Source organism: Chelmon rostratus, chromosome 14 (genome assembly GCF_017976325.1).
Source record: "Chelmon rostratus isolate fCheRos1 chromosome 14, fCheRos1.pri, whole genome shotgun sequence".
Classification (NCBI taxonomy): domain Eukaryota; kingdom Metazoa; phylum Chordata; class Actinopteri; order Chaetodontiformes; family Chaetodontidae; genus Chelmon; species Chelmon rostratus.
This window is the reverse complement of record NC_055671.1, coordinates 14,060,310-14,077,229: the sequence shown is the minus strand read 5'-3', so window position 1 is coordinate 14,077,229 and position 16,920 is coordinate 14,060,310. Positions and strand designations below refer to the sequence as shown.

General features: G+C 40.3%; 1 protein-coding gene across 1 annotated transcript in view; it reads left to right on the top strand.

The window, feature by feature from the left end:
- Positions 1 to 16,920, top strand: part of pds5b (PDS5 cohesin associated factor B) — a 28,656-nt gene that overhangs the window by 4,241 nt on the left and 7,495 nt on the right. Inside the window, exons 2-20 of the mRNA XM_041951776.1 lie at positions 2,318 to 2,444; positions 2,911 to 3,114; positions 3,570 to 3,656; positions 5,574 to 5,671; positions 6,542 to 6,668; positions 6,984 to 7,064; positions 7,682 to 7,822; positions 8,709 to 8,824; positions 9,129 to 9,223; positions 9,482 to 9,627; positions 10,411 to 10,562; positions 11,924 to 12,037; positions 12,193 to 12,274; positions 12,378 to 12,426; positions 13,407 to 13,546; positions 14,561 to 14,676; positions 15,190 to 15,295; positions 15,468 to 15,628; positions 15,779 to 15,902. Coding sequence (XP_041807710.1) covers positions 2,337 to 2,444; positions 2,911 to 3,114; positions 3,570 to 3,656; positions 5,574 to 5,671; positions 6,542 to 6,668; positions 6,984 to 7,064; positions 7,682 to 7,822; positions 8,709 to 8,824; positions 9,129 to 9,223; positions 9,482 to 9,627; positions 10,411 to 10,562; positions 11,924 to 12,037; positions 12,193 to 12,274; positions 12,378 to 12,426; positions 13,407 to 13,546; positions 14,561 to 14,676; positions 15,190 to 15,295; positions 15,468 to 15,628; positions 15,779 to 15,902 — 2,247 coding nt within the window. The 5' untranslated portion in view covers positions 2,318 to 2,336. The remainder of the gene's footprint in view (positions 1 to 2,317; positions 2,445 to 2,910; positions 3,115 to 3,569; positions 3,657 to 5,573; positions 5,672 to 6,541; positions 6,669 to 6,983; positions 7,065 to 7,681; positions 7,823 to 8,708; positions 8,825 to 9,128; positions 9,224 to 9,481; positions 9,628 to 10,410; positions 10,563 to 11,923; positions 12,038 to 12,192; positions 12,275 to 12,377; positions 12,427 to 13,406; positions 13,547 to 14,560; positions 14,677 to 15,189; positions 15,296 to 15,467; positions 15,629 to 15,778; positions 15,903 to 16,920) is intronic.

Below are 16,920 nucleotides of genomic sequence, written 5' to 3'. Positions count from 1 at the left end.
CCTGTAAATGAAATAATTTTTTTATCCATCACATTTCAACATTTGCAACATGTTTATTAAACATGTTCACATCGCGATGAGATGAAAATACGATTTAATGGTCAGTACTACTGTGCAGGCTCAGTTCTAGGTTGATGCTTAACACCTCAGCTAACCATTTTCCTGTGGGAAATCCCTGCAGTCCATGTCACATTACAACAATGCCTTTGACATGTTTGCAGCCCAGCGGAAGCCTCAACGACAAGTCCCTTATGGATGGCCTCAACTTCAGTCTGGGCTACATGCAGTAATCTAAACAGCAGTTCCAGCCAGTCATGGCTAACTAAACTCAAGATCAGATCAGCATCAAGGTGTTCATTATGAATATCTTCTTTTTTGTGAGAATGACTGATTATCAAAATACTTGCAGACATTTGATAAACCAAACAATTTATTATTTTATCAAGACAATAATGATTAATCAATAATAATTGTTAGTTGCAGCCTTTCTTAAAATATTGACAGGGTGTGTATGAAAGTTTAACAAGGAGGCTCTCTGGCATTTGACATGACGTGATCAGCTGTGAGTCAGGAGTGAGAACTGGTCCATCCACTGACAGAGTATTGGTGCTTCGATCCCCAGCTCCACGTGTCAAACAGTCCTCAGACAAGCTACTGAACCCCAAACTGCTTCTGATGGTCAGGCCGGTGCCTTGGGTGGTAGCTCACTGCCATTGTTTGTGTCAATGAGAGGCAAATGTAAAACACGTTGGATAAAAGCAGCATATAAATACAGCCATTTACCATTTGTTTCTCTTGAGAACAGTCCGGTTGTCCCCTTTTGGCTGTAGAGTAGTGTCGCAGTGTACTTTTTCACTCACAAACAATCTTTGCTGAGTAGGCACCAGATTGCAGGGAGCACATTAACCAGAAAACAGACAAAACCTCCAATTTTAGCTATATGGAATTACTTAATTAACAACAGCTGATATCAGGCTTAGGCGATATAATCGAATAAATTTGGTTAATTTTGTGTTGTGTTTTTGCTTATTGTATAAAATGTCTACATCATGTAAATTGAGTATTACCACATACAGAGAAAGGTTATTGTAAGTCGAGCATAAGGTGGATGAAAGCTGGCTACATGATCCATTTTAAGTCACAGCAGTCCTGTAAACTGGGAGTAGTTGATTCAAGATTCAAGAGTCTTTATTGTCATTGCACATGTCAATGAAATTTTCATTGCAACCCCCATGTTAGATGGTAAGAAAGATAAGACTAGAAAGAGTGAATAAAATTAAGATAACTACAATAAAATAAAATAAACCAACATGCAATAAAAGGAACTATCATGAAAAGAGACCAAGACATTACGTTGGAGGAGAGAACTGTTTTGGTTGACAGTACCTTTTCTGAGGCTGTGACTGGGGCATTATATCACAGGTACCATTTTTTTTTATTATAATAAAGTCTTCTAGTTTGTTGGTTCAAAACACCAGACTGCATTCAGCAAGCTTACTTCCTTTTGTTACACTCAAAACTCCTGGGTAAGAACCCTTGACTTCCAGCCTTATTGCTGAAACACATTGCTATATTAAAAGCGCTAGATACTTTATGAACGCCCATTGTAATGTATCAAATCATTAATTTTTTTTTTGGAGGACCAGTTCACCATGCAGGCTCTGTTTGTATATTCATGAACTATGAGTCAGGCCTTAGTTTGTCTGACAAAGAGGGTGTAGGTAAGATGTAGGAGGAAAAATGAAGTCATTCCATGGTGGACACATTTCTGCCTTTTTTCATATCTTTAATGGACAAAAAGCAGTGGCAAGGTGTGACAGGCCAGTTCAGTAGCTGTTGCCAAAGAGCAGCCGTGACTGATCTGGCCACGAGCAGTGCACTGAAATGAAAGTCAGAGCACATTTTGCGTCATGTGAATGCCCCAAACGTGAACCGGGCGTAATCCTTGACAGGCTCATGGCGGCTGTAATGAAATGTGGAACACAATGGAAGCAGCAGCTAGCAGTGAAAAGTCAGTCTGCTCTCTGAACGCAGCAATTTCATCATTCATTTAGCTTGTGGAACGCTATTACTGTGCTGTGAATACCTCGCTGAATATTTCAGACATCTCTATTGCAGACTTCTTTGGAAGCTTTGAAGTATTTAAAAGATTTCCCGTGGGATCTAAATAGTTAACAGTGTGCTTTTTCCCTCTTTTTTGAGGTTCAGAAATCCTGTAGTGTTTTGGGTTTTTTGTCCCCTCTTTCTGTGTTTTCCCTCTCAATTTCTTTCTTGCTCTCCACTAATTTATTGCAAACGTTTCTCTCTCTTTCCTCAGGCAGTGAGAGCTAAAGAGGATGGCTCACTCTAAAGCTCGAGTCACGGATGGGAAGGTGACCTACCCCCCGGGGGTCAAGGAGATCTCTGACAAAATCTCCAAAGAGGAAATGGTCCGCAGGCTCAAGGTCAGTGTCCTTCTCCCGCTTTGCTGCAACGGCGTCACTGTTGACTGTGTGGACACACAGATTAGGGAGGAAATTGTCAGGCTTGTCTGTATAATATTGACACATTGCTAAAGGCATAATGTCATCATCATTTCTTTTTAGAACAGATGTTTTTCAAGTATTAATACTTGAAATCTGTAGTAATTATGTTTTATTTTATGATTTGAAAAATCTTATCTGTTTTGCTCTGATTCATGTTGCTCTAACATGGTTGATATTCACTGGAATTCATCATTAATTATTACTAATGCATTGTTTAGAGATTTATTATTCAGTATTAAGTTTGATTTTTGGGTTTGTATGGTGAAGCTGAACAAATTGAATGCTGTGGAGGGGCTTTAGACCTCATTGGGTTGAGTTTTTAGTCAACCCAGCCACCCAGTCTTCAGCACCTCATCCTGCTCTATATCCCCCACTCCTCTTCCAGATGGTGGTGAAGACTTTTATGGACATGGACCAGGACTCTGAGGAAGAGAAGGAGCTGTACCTGAACCTGGCCCTCCACTTGGCTTCAGACTTCTTCCTAAAACACCCAGACAAAGACGTGCGACTGCTGGTGGCTTGCTGTCTGGCAGACATATTCAGGATTTACGCCCCTGAGGCGCCCTACACCTCCCCAGATAAACTCAAGGTACACTGATGAAGATTTAGCTCGGGCACATAAAACAAATGCTGCAAAATTATACTCTGCACCGTGTGAATTACTCACTGTTTAATTACATAACCATGCTGCATCTTCTCTCGAGTATTCACTTAACACTAACTGACACATTGATTTGTATTTTCTTTGGCCAACATTTTGGAGATTAGCCTGAAATTTGTGCAGCATTTGGCTGGAGATTTCACATGACTCACAACATAAAGAGCGTCTAAACACAGGCTAACAAGTCTTACATCAATCCCTCTTTAGGTGTGTTCAAGTTTCAGTGTTTGTGTGGGAAAGTTTCTCTCTCTAATCATTCTGACCAGTTTGCCTAAAAACACTTGTGCGTTGTGGCTGTTAATTGTTGTGTTTAAACTTTGTTGTGCTGTTCTAATCACCCCTGAGTGACGCTTATGGCTACATCTGTGTGTTTTTGTCTTCAGGACATTTTCATGTTCATCACAAGACAGCTCAAAGGACTGGAGGACACTAAAAGTGCTCAGTTCAACAGATACTTCTACCTGCTCGAGGTATGTGATGGCTAGGGTCGGGGTTTGATCGCATTTTAGCAAATTCAAATCCTGTATTGCACCTCTTGAGTCTGAATCCTTTTAGATTCATCATGGAAACTAATTGGGTTTGGCTTTCAACACTTAGCTGCTTTCAACAAGCATTTACATTTAAAAATGACAAAACTCAAAAGATCTCTAATCACCTTCTGTTGGGTGAGAAAGAGGGAACTTTGCAGGGTGGTAGCCTAATTAATATTCACAGCCAGTAGCTACAATATGAAAATGAGATGAGCTGCAGAAGGTTTGAAGTGTTGATTAAATGTATCCGACACATTGAAATAACAGATGTTGCCGGCTTACAGCTAATGAGATCAGCCACCAGTAATATTTGTGTGGTGAAAACTACTGTTAGCACTGGCTAAAGCTTACTACCCAAATGTTTTCTACTTTGCTCAACAAAGATAAAAGGTTCGATGGAAGACTTGTTAGCGTTGGACTTCAACAAACGCGGGTATTTTGCCAGCCAGAACCAGCTGTTGCAACCCAACATTAACCCGTGGCTACAGTTATATTCGCAGAGAGAGTTCACATCCCTGACTTGACAGGTATTTCATAAAGAAGGTGTATTAAAACAGCTTATTGTGAAAAGCCTGTTTGACAGGCTACCATGTTTGATGTGGAAACATGAAGCCTCCAACAGAGACATGGGCATTTTAGTGAAGCAGGAGACTATTCCTATTTGACTATTTATATTGGCAGCATTTAACTATTTATAGAATGACAATGAAGGAGGAGGAGCAAATGTAATAAAAACAATGACGGGGAATTTAACTTAATTGTGGAAAAGACACAAAGACACTAATTAATTAACTGAATTTCATTAAATTCGAAGCATGTCTTAAAGCATGTTTGTCGAGGCTCTTTAAACATGGGTTGAAGCAAAACCTTTGCTTGGTAACTTGGGTCTGACTTATCGAACTTTAGTAATGTCCCTCTGGATGAAGCCATCCCAGTTTTGGGGTGGATGCAATTTGTAACAGGTTACTTTGCCATCTCAACATATCACTACTTTTGCTTTTCACTGTCAGCAAACTCATACCGTTGCTGAAAATTTTTGTAGGGACTTGGATAGTGCTTGTTCTCCTGTATAAGAATTAATCCACTGTGTAGCAGGCAGGAAAAAGAAGCCCCTCGCTCTCAACTCCCCCTTAAACACTAAGTCAAAATAGATGATAAAACAATGTAGCTTGCCTTTAAAAATGACTAGCCTAAATCCCTTTGTATTTTTAAAAAACTATTACAGGGATGTATTTTAGTCTTGTTGCTTGTGTGTTTCTTTCAATTAATTTATCGGAGTTTGCACCAAGAAGCTATTTCTTGATGAATCCAAAGGGCAAGTTGATTGTAATTCGAGGTAAATATCTTTTGTTTGCAACTTGGTTTTTATTATAGAGATTGTAAACAGTCAGACAATCAGAAGCAAGTGTCAGATGGAGGAATTCTAACTTGCAGTTTTAATTATACCAATTACTTTGCATTTCATGCAACAACAATGATATCCAACAGCCATGAAGATATATAAAATTGCATTTTTTTTTTATTATGACATGGAAACAAGACTGTAATTATGCTCTCAGAAACCAGACAGCATAGTCTGTGTTAACAGTGCTTTGTTTACTCCGGTTCATTTAAGGCTGCTATAATCAATTTTTTCTTTTCTAACAACAATGCATCAAATGACACTGTGTAATGGGAGAGGCGCCGCTCATAGACACATCTGCTGCTCCCTCAGCTTTATGGAGCTTTAAAGCAAGTCAGAGCTAAATGTTTAGCTGTCCGGCCTGAAAGTTTACTGTTTTGATTCACTCTCCCTCTCACCTTCCTAGTTTGCGTCTGTATCACCGTTAACGTCCTGCCTCCTCTCTTTTTCTTCAGAACATAGCATGGGTGAAGTCCTACAATATTTGCTTTGAGCTTGAGGACAGCAATGAGATATTCACCCAGCTTTACAGAACACTCTTCCAGGTCATCAAGTAAGTCCTTTTATCAAGCCCACCTCAATGCAAGATTTGTGTGTCCATATTCATCATTATGTATTATATGTGTGCAGCTTTTATTTTTCCACATTCCCTCCTTTTTTTGGCTGCTGTAGTCCTTAATTACAGAAATTTGCCCTTGCAGCCCTCCCTACCACCTAAATCTGTCTCTGTTGGCTGATACATCATAAAACCACACAGTAGCAGTCCAGTTGTTTCTCTCTGATTGCCGCACCTCCTCTCCTCTCCTTCGTCCTAACCCCGCTCTCAATTTCACTCTGCTGAACACAACCTTGAGGGCTGAATTCTGCAGTACAGAATTTGGCTCTGTGCCATTGGAGCAAAAGTGTGTGTGGGGTGTGTGTGTGTGTGGTGTGTCTGTGGTGTGTGTGTGTGTTTTGTGCCAGCACAATGTTGTTGTTTTTGTTTTTTGTATAGGAAGAATCTAAAGAGCTCTGCTTTCTATTTGAAATGTGTGCAGTGAGCTAGAAGATGTAGGGGAATGCAGCCCTCATTTTTGTGTGTGTGTGTGTAAGTGACACTTCCAGTGAATGGGAGGTAATGAGACTAGTAATGCCTGGCAGCATTGAAGACAGCAGTCACTGAGATACAAATCTAGGTAATAAGCTTTACCTCCCGCTGTCATGCAGATCATTATGAGGAAGTACACCCACCTTCTGTGTGATCGGTGCATCGCTGGCTGTTTGTGTGAGGCCAGTTTGTTTTCAAAATGAGCAATCCAGCAAGTGAAACATCCTACAAAATGCCTGCTGCCAGCAAAGCAAATCTCAGCCATGGTGCACTGTATTTAAAATTATGCATTGATGCCTTTCTTGACCTTTGAACCTTCTTGCCCCATTGCCCTAGCAACGGCCACAACCAGAAGGTGCACATGCATATGGTGGACCTGATGAGCTCCATCATCTGTGAGGGAGACACTGTATCACAGGAGCTGTTGGATACTGTGTTGGTCAACCTGGTGCCAGCACACAAGGTACATGCACAATCACAAAAAAGGCAACACACTGTCATATCTACACGTGTATGGTCTCACTATGAGTTTTGATACAAGTAGAAATGGCTCAGTACACTGAGGCCAGTATCGTTTTCTATACCCTTTAATTCAAAGAGACCCCTGCAGGTGAGAAGAGGTAAAGCAGCTTAAGAAACACGTGTGCCTGCAACAATCGTCCTAATGGGATTGTTGGAATCTGAGTGAAAGACATTATGTGTACTTTTTTTGTTCCTGTGTTTTGTATTTTTCTCTGACCTGCTATTTTATTCACCAGTTGTTTTTCTGTCTGTCTAGAATTTGAATAAACAAGCATATGACCTGGCCAAAGCTTTGCTGAAGAGGACTGCTCAGGCTATTGAACCCTACATCACCAATGTAAGATTAAAGCATTAATACTTTCTTTTTCTTACATTTTGTACATCATGAAATCTAAAATGCAGAAATGCTACTTTGTTGTAGCTGTAACAGTTGTTAGTTAACCAGTGCAGTTTAACAATGGAAGCGCTTGACACTAACACTACTGGACTGCTTGAACCAGTGATGTGTTGATTTTAAAAGCAACTTTTGAACATAACACATTTGATGCAGCCACGCATGCATATCGTATACATTCAGCTTCCATGTCACAAGTTCACGTTTAATTGAGGCTACTGGAATAGAGTGGAATTGTTGGTTTTGAGATTGTCCGACAACTAGAAGACAGGTCCATGCAGAGCAGAGGTGTGCAGATAGGAGCACCCTGAATTCCCTACCATCTCCAGAGATGCTGTTCTGTACCTTAGAGGAGGAACAATAAACTTACTTTCTCCTCTCTTCTGACAGCTAATACATTCTGAATGTCTGTTTCATGCTGACACATAATGCAGATTCTCAAGAATGCCTTTAAAAAGGAGTCATACATCAGAAAAAGTCACAACTTGAGTTGCAGGACCAAGTTGGAGTTCTTCTGGATTATCAGTAACATTTTTTTTCTCCTTCTTTGTCTTCATCAGTTCTTCAACCAGGTGCTGATGCTGGGAAAGACCTCAGTCAGTGATCTGTCTGAACATGTTTTTGACCTCATCCTGGAGCTTTACAACATAGACAGCCACCTGCTGCTGTCAGTGCTGCCGCAGCTCGAGTTTAAACTGAAGGTATCAAAAAACTTTCAGGTTAACGTTGAAGCACCGTACTGCATCATGAATTTTCAAGCATGTAATATTTCTAGCTGAGTGTGCCTAAATCGAGATATAAACATCTTACATTTGTCATATCTTAGTCGTTAGTATAGTTTTGTGCAGTACACCTCACTGCACCTTATTAGGACCTTGGACATATAAATAAACTAGATTTTGCTGTAATATTAAAGCAGAGGTTGATGCAGCAGCAGCATTGCTTGTGTTTGTATTGGTGTTATGATAATCCACATGCCAGGCTTAAAAGCTGAGTTCTCAGACCTATTACCCACAGAATTGCATATTTTCACTTTCTCTGCAGGTTTGTTGATTCATATTAGAAAGATAAAGCAGTCAGCCAGTCAGCATAATGTTGCCTCTGCAGTGTCTCATAAAGGCATCCTGCTGATGGATAACGCTCATTAACTGTTCAGAGGGAGCGTAGATCACTGCTGTCTCCTCAAAATAATAGCTGCGATAAAATCTCTCCCCCACAGACTACACACTCTCTCTGTCTCTCTCATGCTTGCTCATTCTTTGTCTCATCCTCACTCTTTTCATCTTTATCTCTGCTCACTTGTTTTCTCTCTCCAGTGCTTTTCCTCTTTTATCCCCACTCCTTCCCTCGCCCTACCTCTTGTCTTCCTTTGTCTTTACTTCTCATTGTCTCTGCTGTTTCCTCTTCTCCGCTGCTCATTCTAAAATGAGATTGATACCAAAGAAACTGCTGCTTTTGTGTGTTGTGAAAATGGTAATGTTGCCAATGTAGTTTATGTTAATGACTTGGCGTGTCTGTCCATACAACACAGCCAAATCCTGTGCATCATTTCTCTCTCTGTCTTTCTCCTTCCCTCTGTGTCTGCAGAGTAATGATAATGATGAGAGGCTGCAGGTGGTGAAGCTGCTGGCTAAGATGTTTGGAGCCAAGGACTCTGAATTGGCCGCACAGAACAAACCTCTCTGGCAGTGTTACCTGGGCAGGTGGGTTTCAGAGTTGTGGCTTTGGCATCCGTAGATCCTTGAAAAAGCCTTGAAATACCCATATTTGATACTTTCAGAGGTCAAGATGTGTCCAGATCTTATATTTTTCAACATGAAATGATTGTTGGTGCAACTTGTATATTTAGTTTGAAATCAGCTTGTTGTGTGACATTTGTCTCTTGATCTGTGACATTTCATGCACCAAATACCCGCTGGGTCATTTGTTTTTGCTTAGATCATAGTGTGTGTGTGCATGTTGCCTTGAAGGGTTGCTGAAATTAATTTTGATTTCTTTTGCTAAAAGGTTTAATGACATCCACGTGCCTATCAGACTGGAATGTGTTAAGTTTGCCAGTCACTGTCTCATGAACCACCCAGACCTGGCCAAAGACCTCACAGGTAAATCAGCTGAAATGCTTAATGTTATCAGCATGACAATCACTGTGATCAGTGCCGAGTTATTTTGCCTCTACATGGCAGTGATACCACAGCAATTGGACCACTTACAAGTTCCTAATAATAGGTTACGAGCTTACTGTTGTTCCTTTCAAGTGTGTAATTTGGAAGAAATGAGAAGCATTTGCCGAGTATTTTGTCTGTGTTAGAGGTGGCCAGTTTTCTCACATCCCACTCATTTGTTCCTGTTTTCTTTCCCAGAATACTTGAGGGTCAGATCACATGACCCAGAGGAGGCCATCCGCCATGATGTCATCGTCTCTATAGTAACTGCTGCCAAGAAAGACTTGTCTCTAGTCAATGATGCATTGCTCAATTTTGTAAAAGAGAGGACCTTGGACAAGAGAGTAAGTGGGTGAATTTTGTCTATGTTCTCATACTGTGTGCTGTATGTAGGTTTGGACAATGTGGCACAAAAAATGTGTATGTGGCACAAAAAAAACTTATGAATCTCGCAGTGTTAAAGTCACTCGTTTTCGATGGTACCCATCAGCACATGTTTTTTTGCTGTTTAAAAAAAGCATTAGCTTATGTGATGTGCTTATTAACGGGTAAAGCATGTGGTTTGTTGCTGAGGTGCCTCTCGGCTCGCTCCAGGGAATGGGTCTAATTGCTGGCGAGAGTGTGCTCTAAATGGTTGCAACTCTGCATGTTGCGTGTAGTTTTAGGTATCGCCCATTTTTGTTGGCACACATGTTTTTGCCTTAGATAACATTAAACATCACTGATCTTTTTCACTTTGTGGCAAAATAGGGCTTTAAGAAGCCAAAGTATCCTCACCCCACAATGTTGAGTTAACTCAGCCAAACCCAAGGTGTCTATTTTTGAACGAAGGCTGTCTGTTCCTAAAGGACTGTAATGTATTTGGCTAGTGATAACTTTGTTCTGTGATTTGATTGTTTGTTTGTTTTTTTAAACCACTTAGCTTATTAACTTACTTTCAAAGTTTTTATTTTCTTACTGAGGAAATTTCCTATCGGGATCAGTACTTATATCGCCCAGGCCCAGATGTGTGACAGTTTATCTGTTGGGGCACTGAAGCCACTGCATCTTCTCTTAATTTCTCATGTAACCAGTTGTCATGATCGAGAATGTCTCCCCGTTCATCTTCTCCTATACTTCTTCATCAGTGGCGTGTACGTAAGGAGGCCATGATGGGCTTGGCATCGATATACAGGAAGTACTCGCTGCAGGGAGAAGGAGGGAGGGAGGCTTCGAAACAGATTTCCTGGATCAAAGACAAGCTGCTTCATATCTACTACCAGAACAGCATCGATGACAGGTTTGTGTTCCTGTTTATATTAAAAATATGGGAAAATCAAATTTAATACTTTGGGTTTGCATGTGTAGAAGATCAAGCATTTAAATCTGTTTCCTAAATGATGCTGATTAGACTCTGAGTTCCATTAATCAGTTGCTCTTCATTCGCTTAACCACAGCTTCTGTGTGTGCCTTGGTCTACTGGCAGTAGTACCGATTTCTGCACTTAATTTTTCCTGATGTATTTGTCTTGTTCTATGGATAACCAGCTGAATGTAGATAAGTACTATGAGTAACAACATAACATTGAGATCCTTTACAGCAGACTTTAACAGTGTGCCAAACACTGTTCACCAGTCTCAAACACTTAACAGTAAAATCAGTTTTGTAGGCCAGTCCTTCACAGTTTGAAGAGCAAAGGCTGCAGTTTGAAAGACATTTGACCATTTTAACTGTCTTCAGTAGCTTCAGGGTGCCATAAAGTTTTTTTCCTTTTCTTTTTAAATCATTTGAGCAGTCAGACAGCACACTGCAGCATCCCTCGCTTCACTTTGAATTGGAAACTTAAGCGTGTTATTGTCCCTCCACCTGCACACACAAAACAGAGAGCCTACAGTACCTCTCTGTGGGGGTTGTTGAAAATCATTCCGCAAAATGTCAGTGGCAAAGTAGAAAGTAGATGAGCCATGTTGAGGCAAAGTGGGCACCTCCGGGTGGAAAAGGGCCTAAATGGCAAAACACACGAAAAAACTCCATGAAAACATCACAATCTCAGATCTAACTGCAGAGCCGTGTCCGAGGGTGGAGTTATCCTTTGAATCACTGCTGGTGTGGAGCTGCTTGGCTGCCAACAGGAAATGTCTGGATTGTAACAGGCTGTTCCTGTGTGTGTAACTGTATGAAAGTTAAGCAGGCCAGCATTGGAATACTTGTGCATGCTCAGCAAATTTTCCCTTAAAACCCCTGAAGTTTTATTATCCAAAATTTAAGATCATGACGTGTCTAAAAATGTCTTATTTTTATTATGAGGGATATTAAAATGTGAGCGTATGCCTGGACTGAGGAAATATCTATTTAATTAGGCAGCCGCTCATATATTTTGTGAGAAATTGCCTGTGAGAGACTGTTATCTCATTTATGCATAAGTAATTGAAAATGAGAAGAAAAATTCAACAGGGAATTTACAAATATTGACTTTATATTTTTCATCACTTAATCCCAAAATGCCTTAATTTCTGATTGTGGTGTAGATAATCCTATTCAAACAAATCTAATGGTAGACTAATGACTGTCAGGACTCTGAGCTCAAACCCTGAAAGAGTAAAAGCAAACAGATACAGAGTCTTCATTTTAATCTAAATTTCTTCTTCTGTGTGTGCACAGGTTGCTGGTGGAGCGGGTCTTTGCCCAGTACATGGTTCCTCACAACCTGGAAACCACCGAGCGGATGAAGTGTCTTTACTACCTGTATGCCACCCTGGACACAAATGCTGTAAAGTAAGTCTTTCTCACACTAATACACCACAGTCTTGTTTGTCTTATAAAAAAATGTGATGGTTAGACACAACTGTCTTAGGATAACACCAAGTTTGAACTGTGTGGATGAAATCCTCTGAAGGAAGGCCTTTCTTTTCCTCTTCTGTGCCTCCCAGAGCTTTGAATGAGATGTGGAAGTGCCAGAATCTGCTGAGACACCATGTCAAAGACCTGCTGGACTTAATCAAAAAACCCAAGGTAACTCTGACTGAAGCACACTGTGAAAAGCCCCGCTTATCATAACCTCATCTCATGTTTCTAAACTATTTTTCCTGTTGTTTTGTTTATGTATTTGCTGTAGTCTGAAGCATCAAGCAAAGCCGTCTTCGCCAAAGTCATGGTGATCACAAGTAAGGGACCTTACACTTGTTAAATTTGTTTTTAACGAAATGCTTTTTTTTTTTCTAGAAAACTTCCATCATACTCGTTAGAATAGCTTAAGTGGTAAACTTCTATTTAGTCCCTGTTTCCCTGACAGGTAAATGGAAGTTTAAACTTAAACTAGTCAACTAGTCTAAAAGTAGGAAAACACTCAAAACAGTCAAACTTCAGCACAGTTTAAAAGGTTAAACACTCTCAGACAAAATATTTCCTAAAGCTATTGTAAACCATTAACCAAGCATTGTTCAGTAACCAAATTATTTTAAATGCAGCTGAAATGTGTGGCACTTTGTGCTGTGTATAAGCTTTGGTGCTGGGCCATGTGCCCTGGAAGATTTCAGTGCCTTGAGCAAATAGGATAAATTCCAGTCAAACGTTAGCTTTGTTTATCGACCCTATTGTGTCATGTTATTGTATCAAAGTGACTAATAGGGACAGCAATTTTTGAAATTGCTCCAGTATTGAACGAGAGCTCTGTAGCCAGTTTGGTCGAAGTATACCCTTAATTCACAGAATCGGGAGAGGAGCGAGAGGCAGGGTGGACATCAGAGTAGCAGCGGGGGAAAACAGTGTGTAGAGCCAGAATATTTTCACATGTAACTCAGGAATTATTTTCATCTGACGTTATGGCCAGAGAGATTCAAATAAGGGTGACTTGAACAGATTTTTAGAGTAAAAAAAACATTAATTACAGGACAATGGAAACTCGGCCGTGCATTGTGAGCACATTGTGCTGTAATTCAAATGTGTGCATCAATACAATAATAAGTTTTAGCCAACTAGTTTTTCTGGTGCCACAGCGTTTTATCATCTAGTCTACTCATTGTGCACATTTTTGTTTTGTTCTGTTTCAGCAGTTTTGACAAACTTGCTGAAACAGGATGACCTAACCACCTTTGTTTCAAATCTAGCCTTGTACACATCAGCTTTTAATTGTGTCTGTCTATAGGGAACCTGCCAGACCCAGGCAAGGCTCAGGACTTTGTCAAGAAGCTGGCTCAAGTCCTGGATGATGACGAGCGCATCAGAGATCAGTTAGAAACTTTGGTCAGCCCTTCGTGCTCCTGCAAGCAAGCTGAAGTCTGTGTGGTGAGTATCGACATTCCTCTAATCCTCTAGCCCTCTTACTCAGGCATGTCAAACTGATTCCATAAAGGGCCGTGTGGCTGCAGGTTTCGTTCCAACCAAGGAGGAGCACACCAGGCTGGAGTCAATTAATCAGCTGACCTCAGTCTTCAGCTGATAACTAAGTGATCCCTTGATGTTAATTGGTTGGCCTGGTGTGCTCCTCCTTGGTTGGAACAAAAACCTGCAGCCACACGGCCCTTTATGGAATCAGTTTGACATGCCTGCTCTAACTGAAATACTGTCATCCCTCCATCGGCTTTGCTTTTACTTTAATTGATACCCTTAAAGTTAGAGTAACCTAAATCTGCCGGACTCTCTTTATCTGTCTGTTTAGAAGGATTTCATGTGTGTTGTGAAGCATTGAGTCCATATTTTGAGCTCTGATAGTTCTGATAATGAGGAAGAGTGTTTTCTGTTGTCTGTCTCAGGCTGCATCACTGATGGATTTTAAAACATATTTTGCGGTCGAAGCCTTAATGACCATCACAAGTGTGAAGACCACTCATCCTCACTACTAGCAGTGAATGTACTGATACCCTTTAACGTCAGTTTCATCACTGAATGATATTAGAGAGAAAATCCTCATGCCTGTTTTCTAATATACAACATAAATGTTGAATGACAGGATGTTGATTTGGGACCCTTTTTGCTGTATGTTAGGAGTTAAACTGGATGTTCATTTTTTCATCCATTCAGTTTACATGAATGAACACTAGAAATACATGGAGACACTGTGGGTCAGATTATGATTCTAAGAGGGTTTTTTTTACTTCTTTTGCTCCAGTCGAGCCGTGAGGAGAAAATTGTTTTTATAGCCTGATCTGATATGAGAAGATTGAGCTCTCCACTGCCTTAGAATGATCTCTTTCGCACAGTTTTCTCATTTATTAAACTGATTTTATGTTTTTGCAGTTTTTCTGCATTACTGTGTCCTTTTTTAATTTATTTAAAATAATTTGTTTGTCACCTTTTCAGCGAGACATCACTAAAAAGCTTGGAAGCCCCAAACAGCCCAGCAATCCCTTCCTGGAAATGGTCAAGTTCCTGCTGGAGAGAATCGCTCCTGTCCACATCGACACAGAGTCCATTAGGTACTGTGTGTTTGTGTGTGTGTGTGCAGAAAGGGCCTTTTAACCCTCAGAACCTGAAGCAGTTTCTAGGTGTTATTTGCTGCCTTTATAGTTTTTACTTTACTGCTTTGGGTTGATTTTTCACCAAAATATAGAAGTACGTGGCTGCTGACTCTGCCTCCTGCACTTCAGCGGACTTTTCTGAACTCTTGTCACGTGACTTTTGGTCTCGGCATAGTCATTCAGTTCTTCCCAATTGCGCTGAGGAGTGCAGACTTTTATCTTTTGTTTTTTTTATATATAATCTGGTTAGTGGGAATGAGTTAATTTTGGTGAAATTTTAAATAAGACATGTAAAATAAAGTGATCTTGATGAAATATCAAGATTTTAAGGTTAGATTTGGTTATTTTTCCTGACCGGAGCATTTGTAGCACATGATTCATTCAAGGACTCTTGAAGGCTACAAATGCCAGTGGTAATTGATTCAGTTGTGCAGTATTTGATCTTTTTTATCTCTCTCTTTCATCTGTCAGCGCTTTGATAAAACAGGTCAACAAATCTATAGATGGAACAGCTGATGATGAGGAGGAGGGCGTCCCCACTGAAGAGGCCATCAGAGCAGGGCTGGAACTGCTGAAGGTAAAACCCTAATTTCACCTGGTTTCTTTTCAGGATATCTGCATCCATCTACGACATGTGATGATCATGTCATTACATCATGCTGGTGCTCCATTTACAAAAAATACAGTAATATTTAATATTAATTAGACGTCATCCAGCTGATTGACTCTTTGGTCTTCATCCCGCACAGGTGCTGTCGTTCACACACCCGGTGTCGTTCCACTCTGCAGAGACGTTTGAGTCCCTGTTGGGTTGTCTGAAGATGGATGACGAGAAGGTTGCAGAGGCTGCGCTGCAGATCTTCAAGAACACAGGCAGCAAGATGGAAGAGAGCTTTCCTCATATCAAATCGTACGTTACATTTTCTAAATGACCTGATTGATTTTGTGGTCATTCATATTTCTGAGTGAAGCACTTGCTTTGAGCTGTGCTGCACTCTTCACAACTTAAGACAGTGCTTGCTATGGTTTGTAACGGTGCTCTGTGGCTTGCTCCCCCAAGTGTTTTGCTGCCGGTACTACAGGCCAAAGCCAAGAGAGGCCCCCCTCGCCAGGCCAAGTATGCCATCCACTGCATCAATGCCATGTTCACCAACAGAGACACACACTTCGCCCAGATCTTCGAGGTCAGTCAGTCCCATTACTTTGGCTTTATACTTTCTTACACATGAAGGAACAAAGTATTAAGAAAATGTAAAAAAAGAAACCACCATGAGGGGAACTCAGTATTCACCTCAGCCACATTAAGCACATCATGGAAATTATATAATGAATCACTGATACATCTGAGTCTTGCTGTGTCACTAAAGCAATAATGATGAACACACCTCTTCCTCACAAACCTGAACAGAAAGTTTAAATTTAGTTTTCGCTGCTCACTGAAAACTTTTGTTGGTTTAAAGTCACATTTTAGTCTTTCTGTTTAATTTGAGTCAAGATTTAGTCAGTGGAACTTTAATTTTAATTTCGGTCTTATGATACTTTAATGGATTTTGCTGAATGATGTTTCCTCTGGGTGTAAAAATTTCAATGAAAACCTTGAACTTGAATCATACCTTGATTTATGTGTTCAGTCATCTAGGCTGAGAACATGGACTTTCATATCATATGAAAAAGTTTGTTAGAAAATCTCCTTCCCAGGTATTTATTTTCTGCATATATCTACCTCTGCATGTTTGGTTGCGCAAAATAATGTGATCTGACATTATTGATGTCGCAGATGATGTAGTAATCAAGTTATCAGCCTGTGAAGGGTCCTCCTGTCACCACACTGCGTGATGAATTATAGGGAAGGTCACAGCCTGCTTTGTTAAAATATTTATTACCTGACAAAACAGGCTTTTTATGTATTACTGAGGTCTTCTGCTAACGCCGGCACCATGTTTCACTCAGCAGAACTCAGATGAATAAATCAGCAGTTATAAAACTGTAAACAGCGTCATTACCTGGGAAACACATTGTTTATTCACTTTACATGGAGCTAAAATTAATACCAAATTATGTTAAATATTATGCAAATGAGTAAGTGCCTGCTTATGAGCCTTTAGAAATCATAAATTATCATTTAGGAGTAGATGTTTAAGTTCAGCTCTGTTAAATTTAGCAATTAAAATGGAGTAAGGCAAAACAATTCCCCCGCGTGCC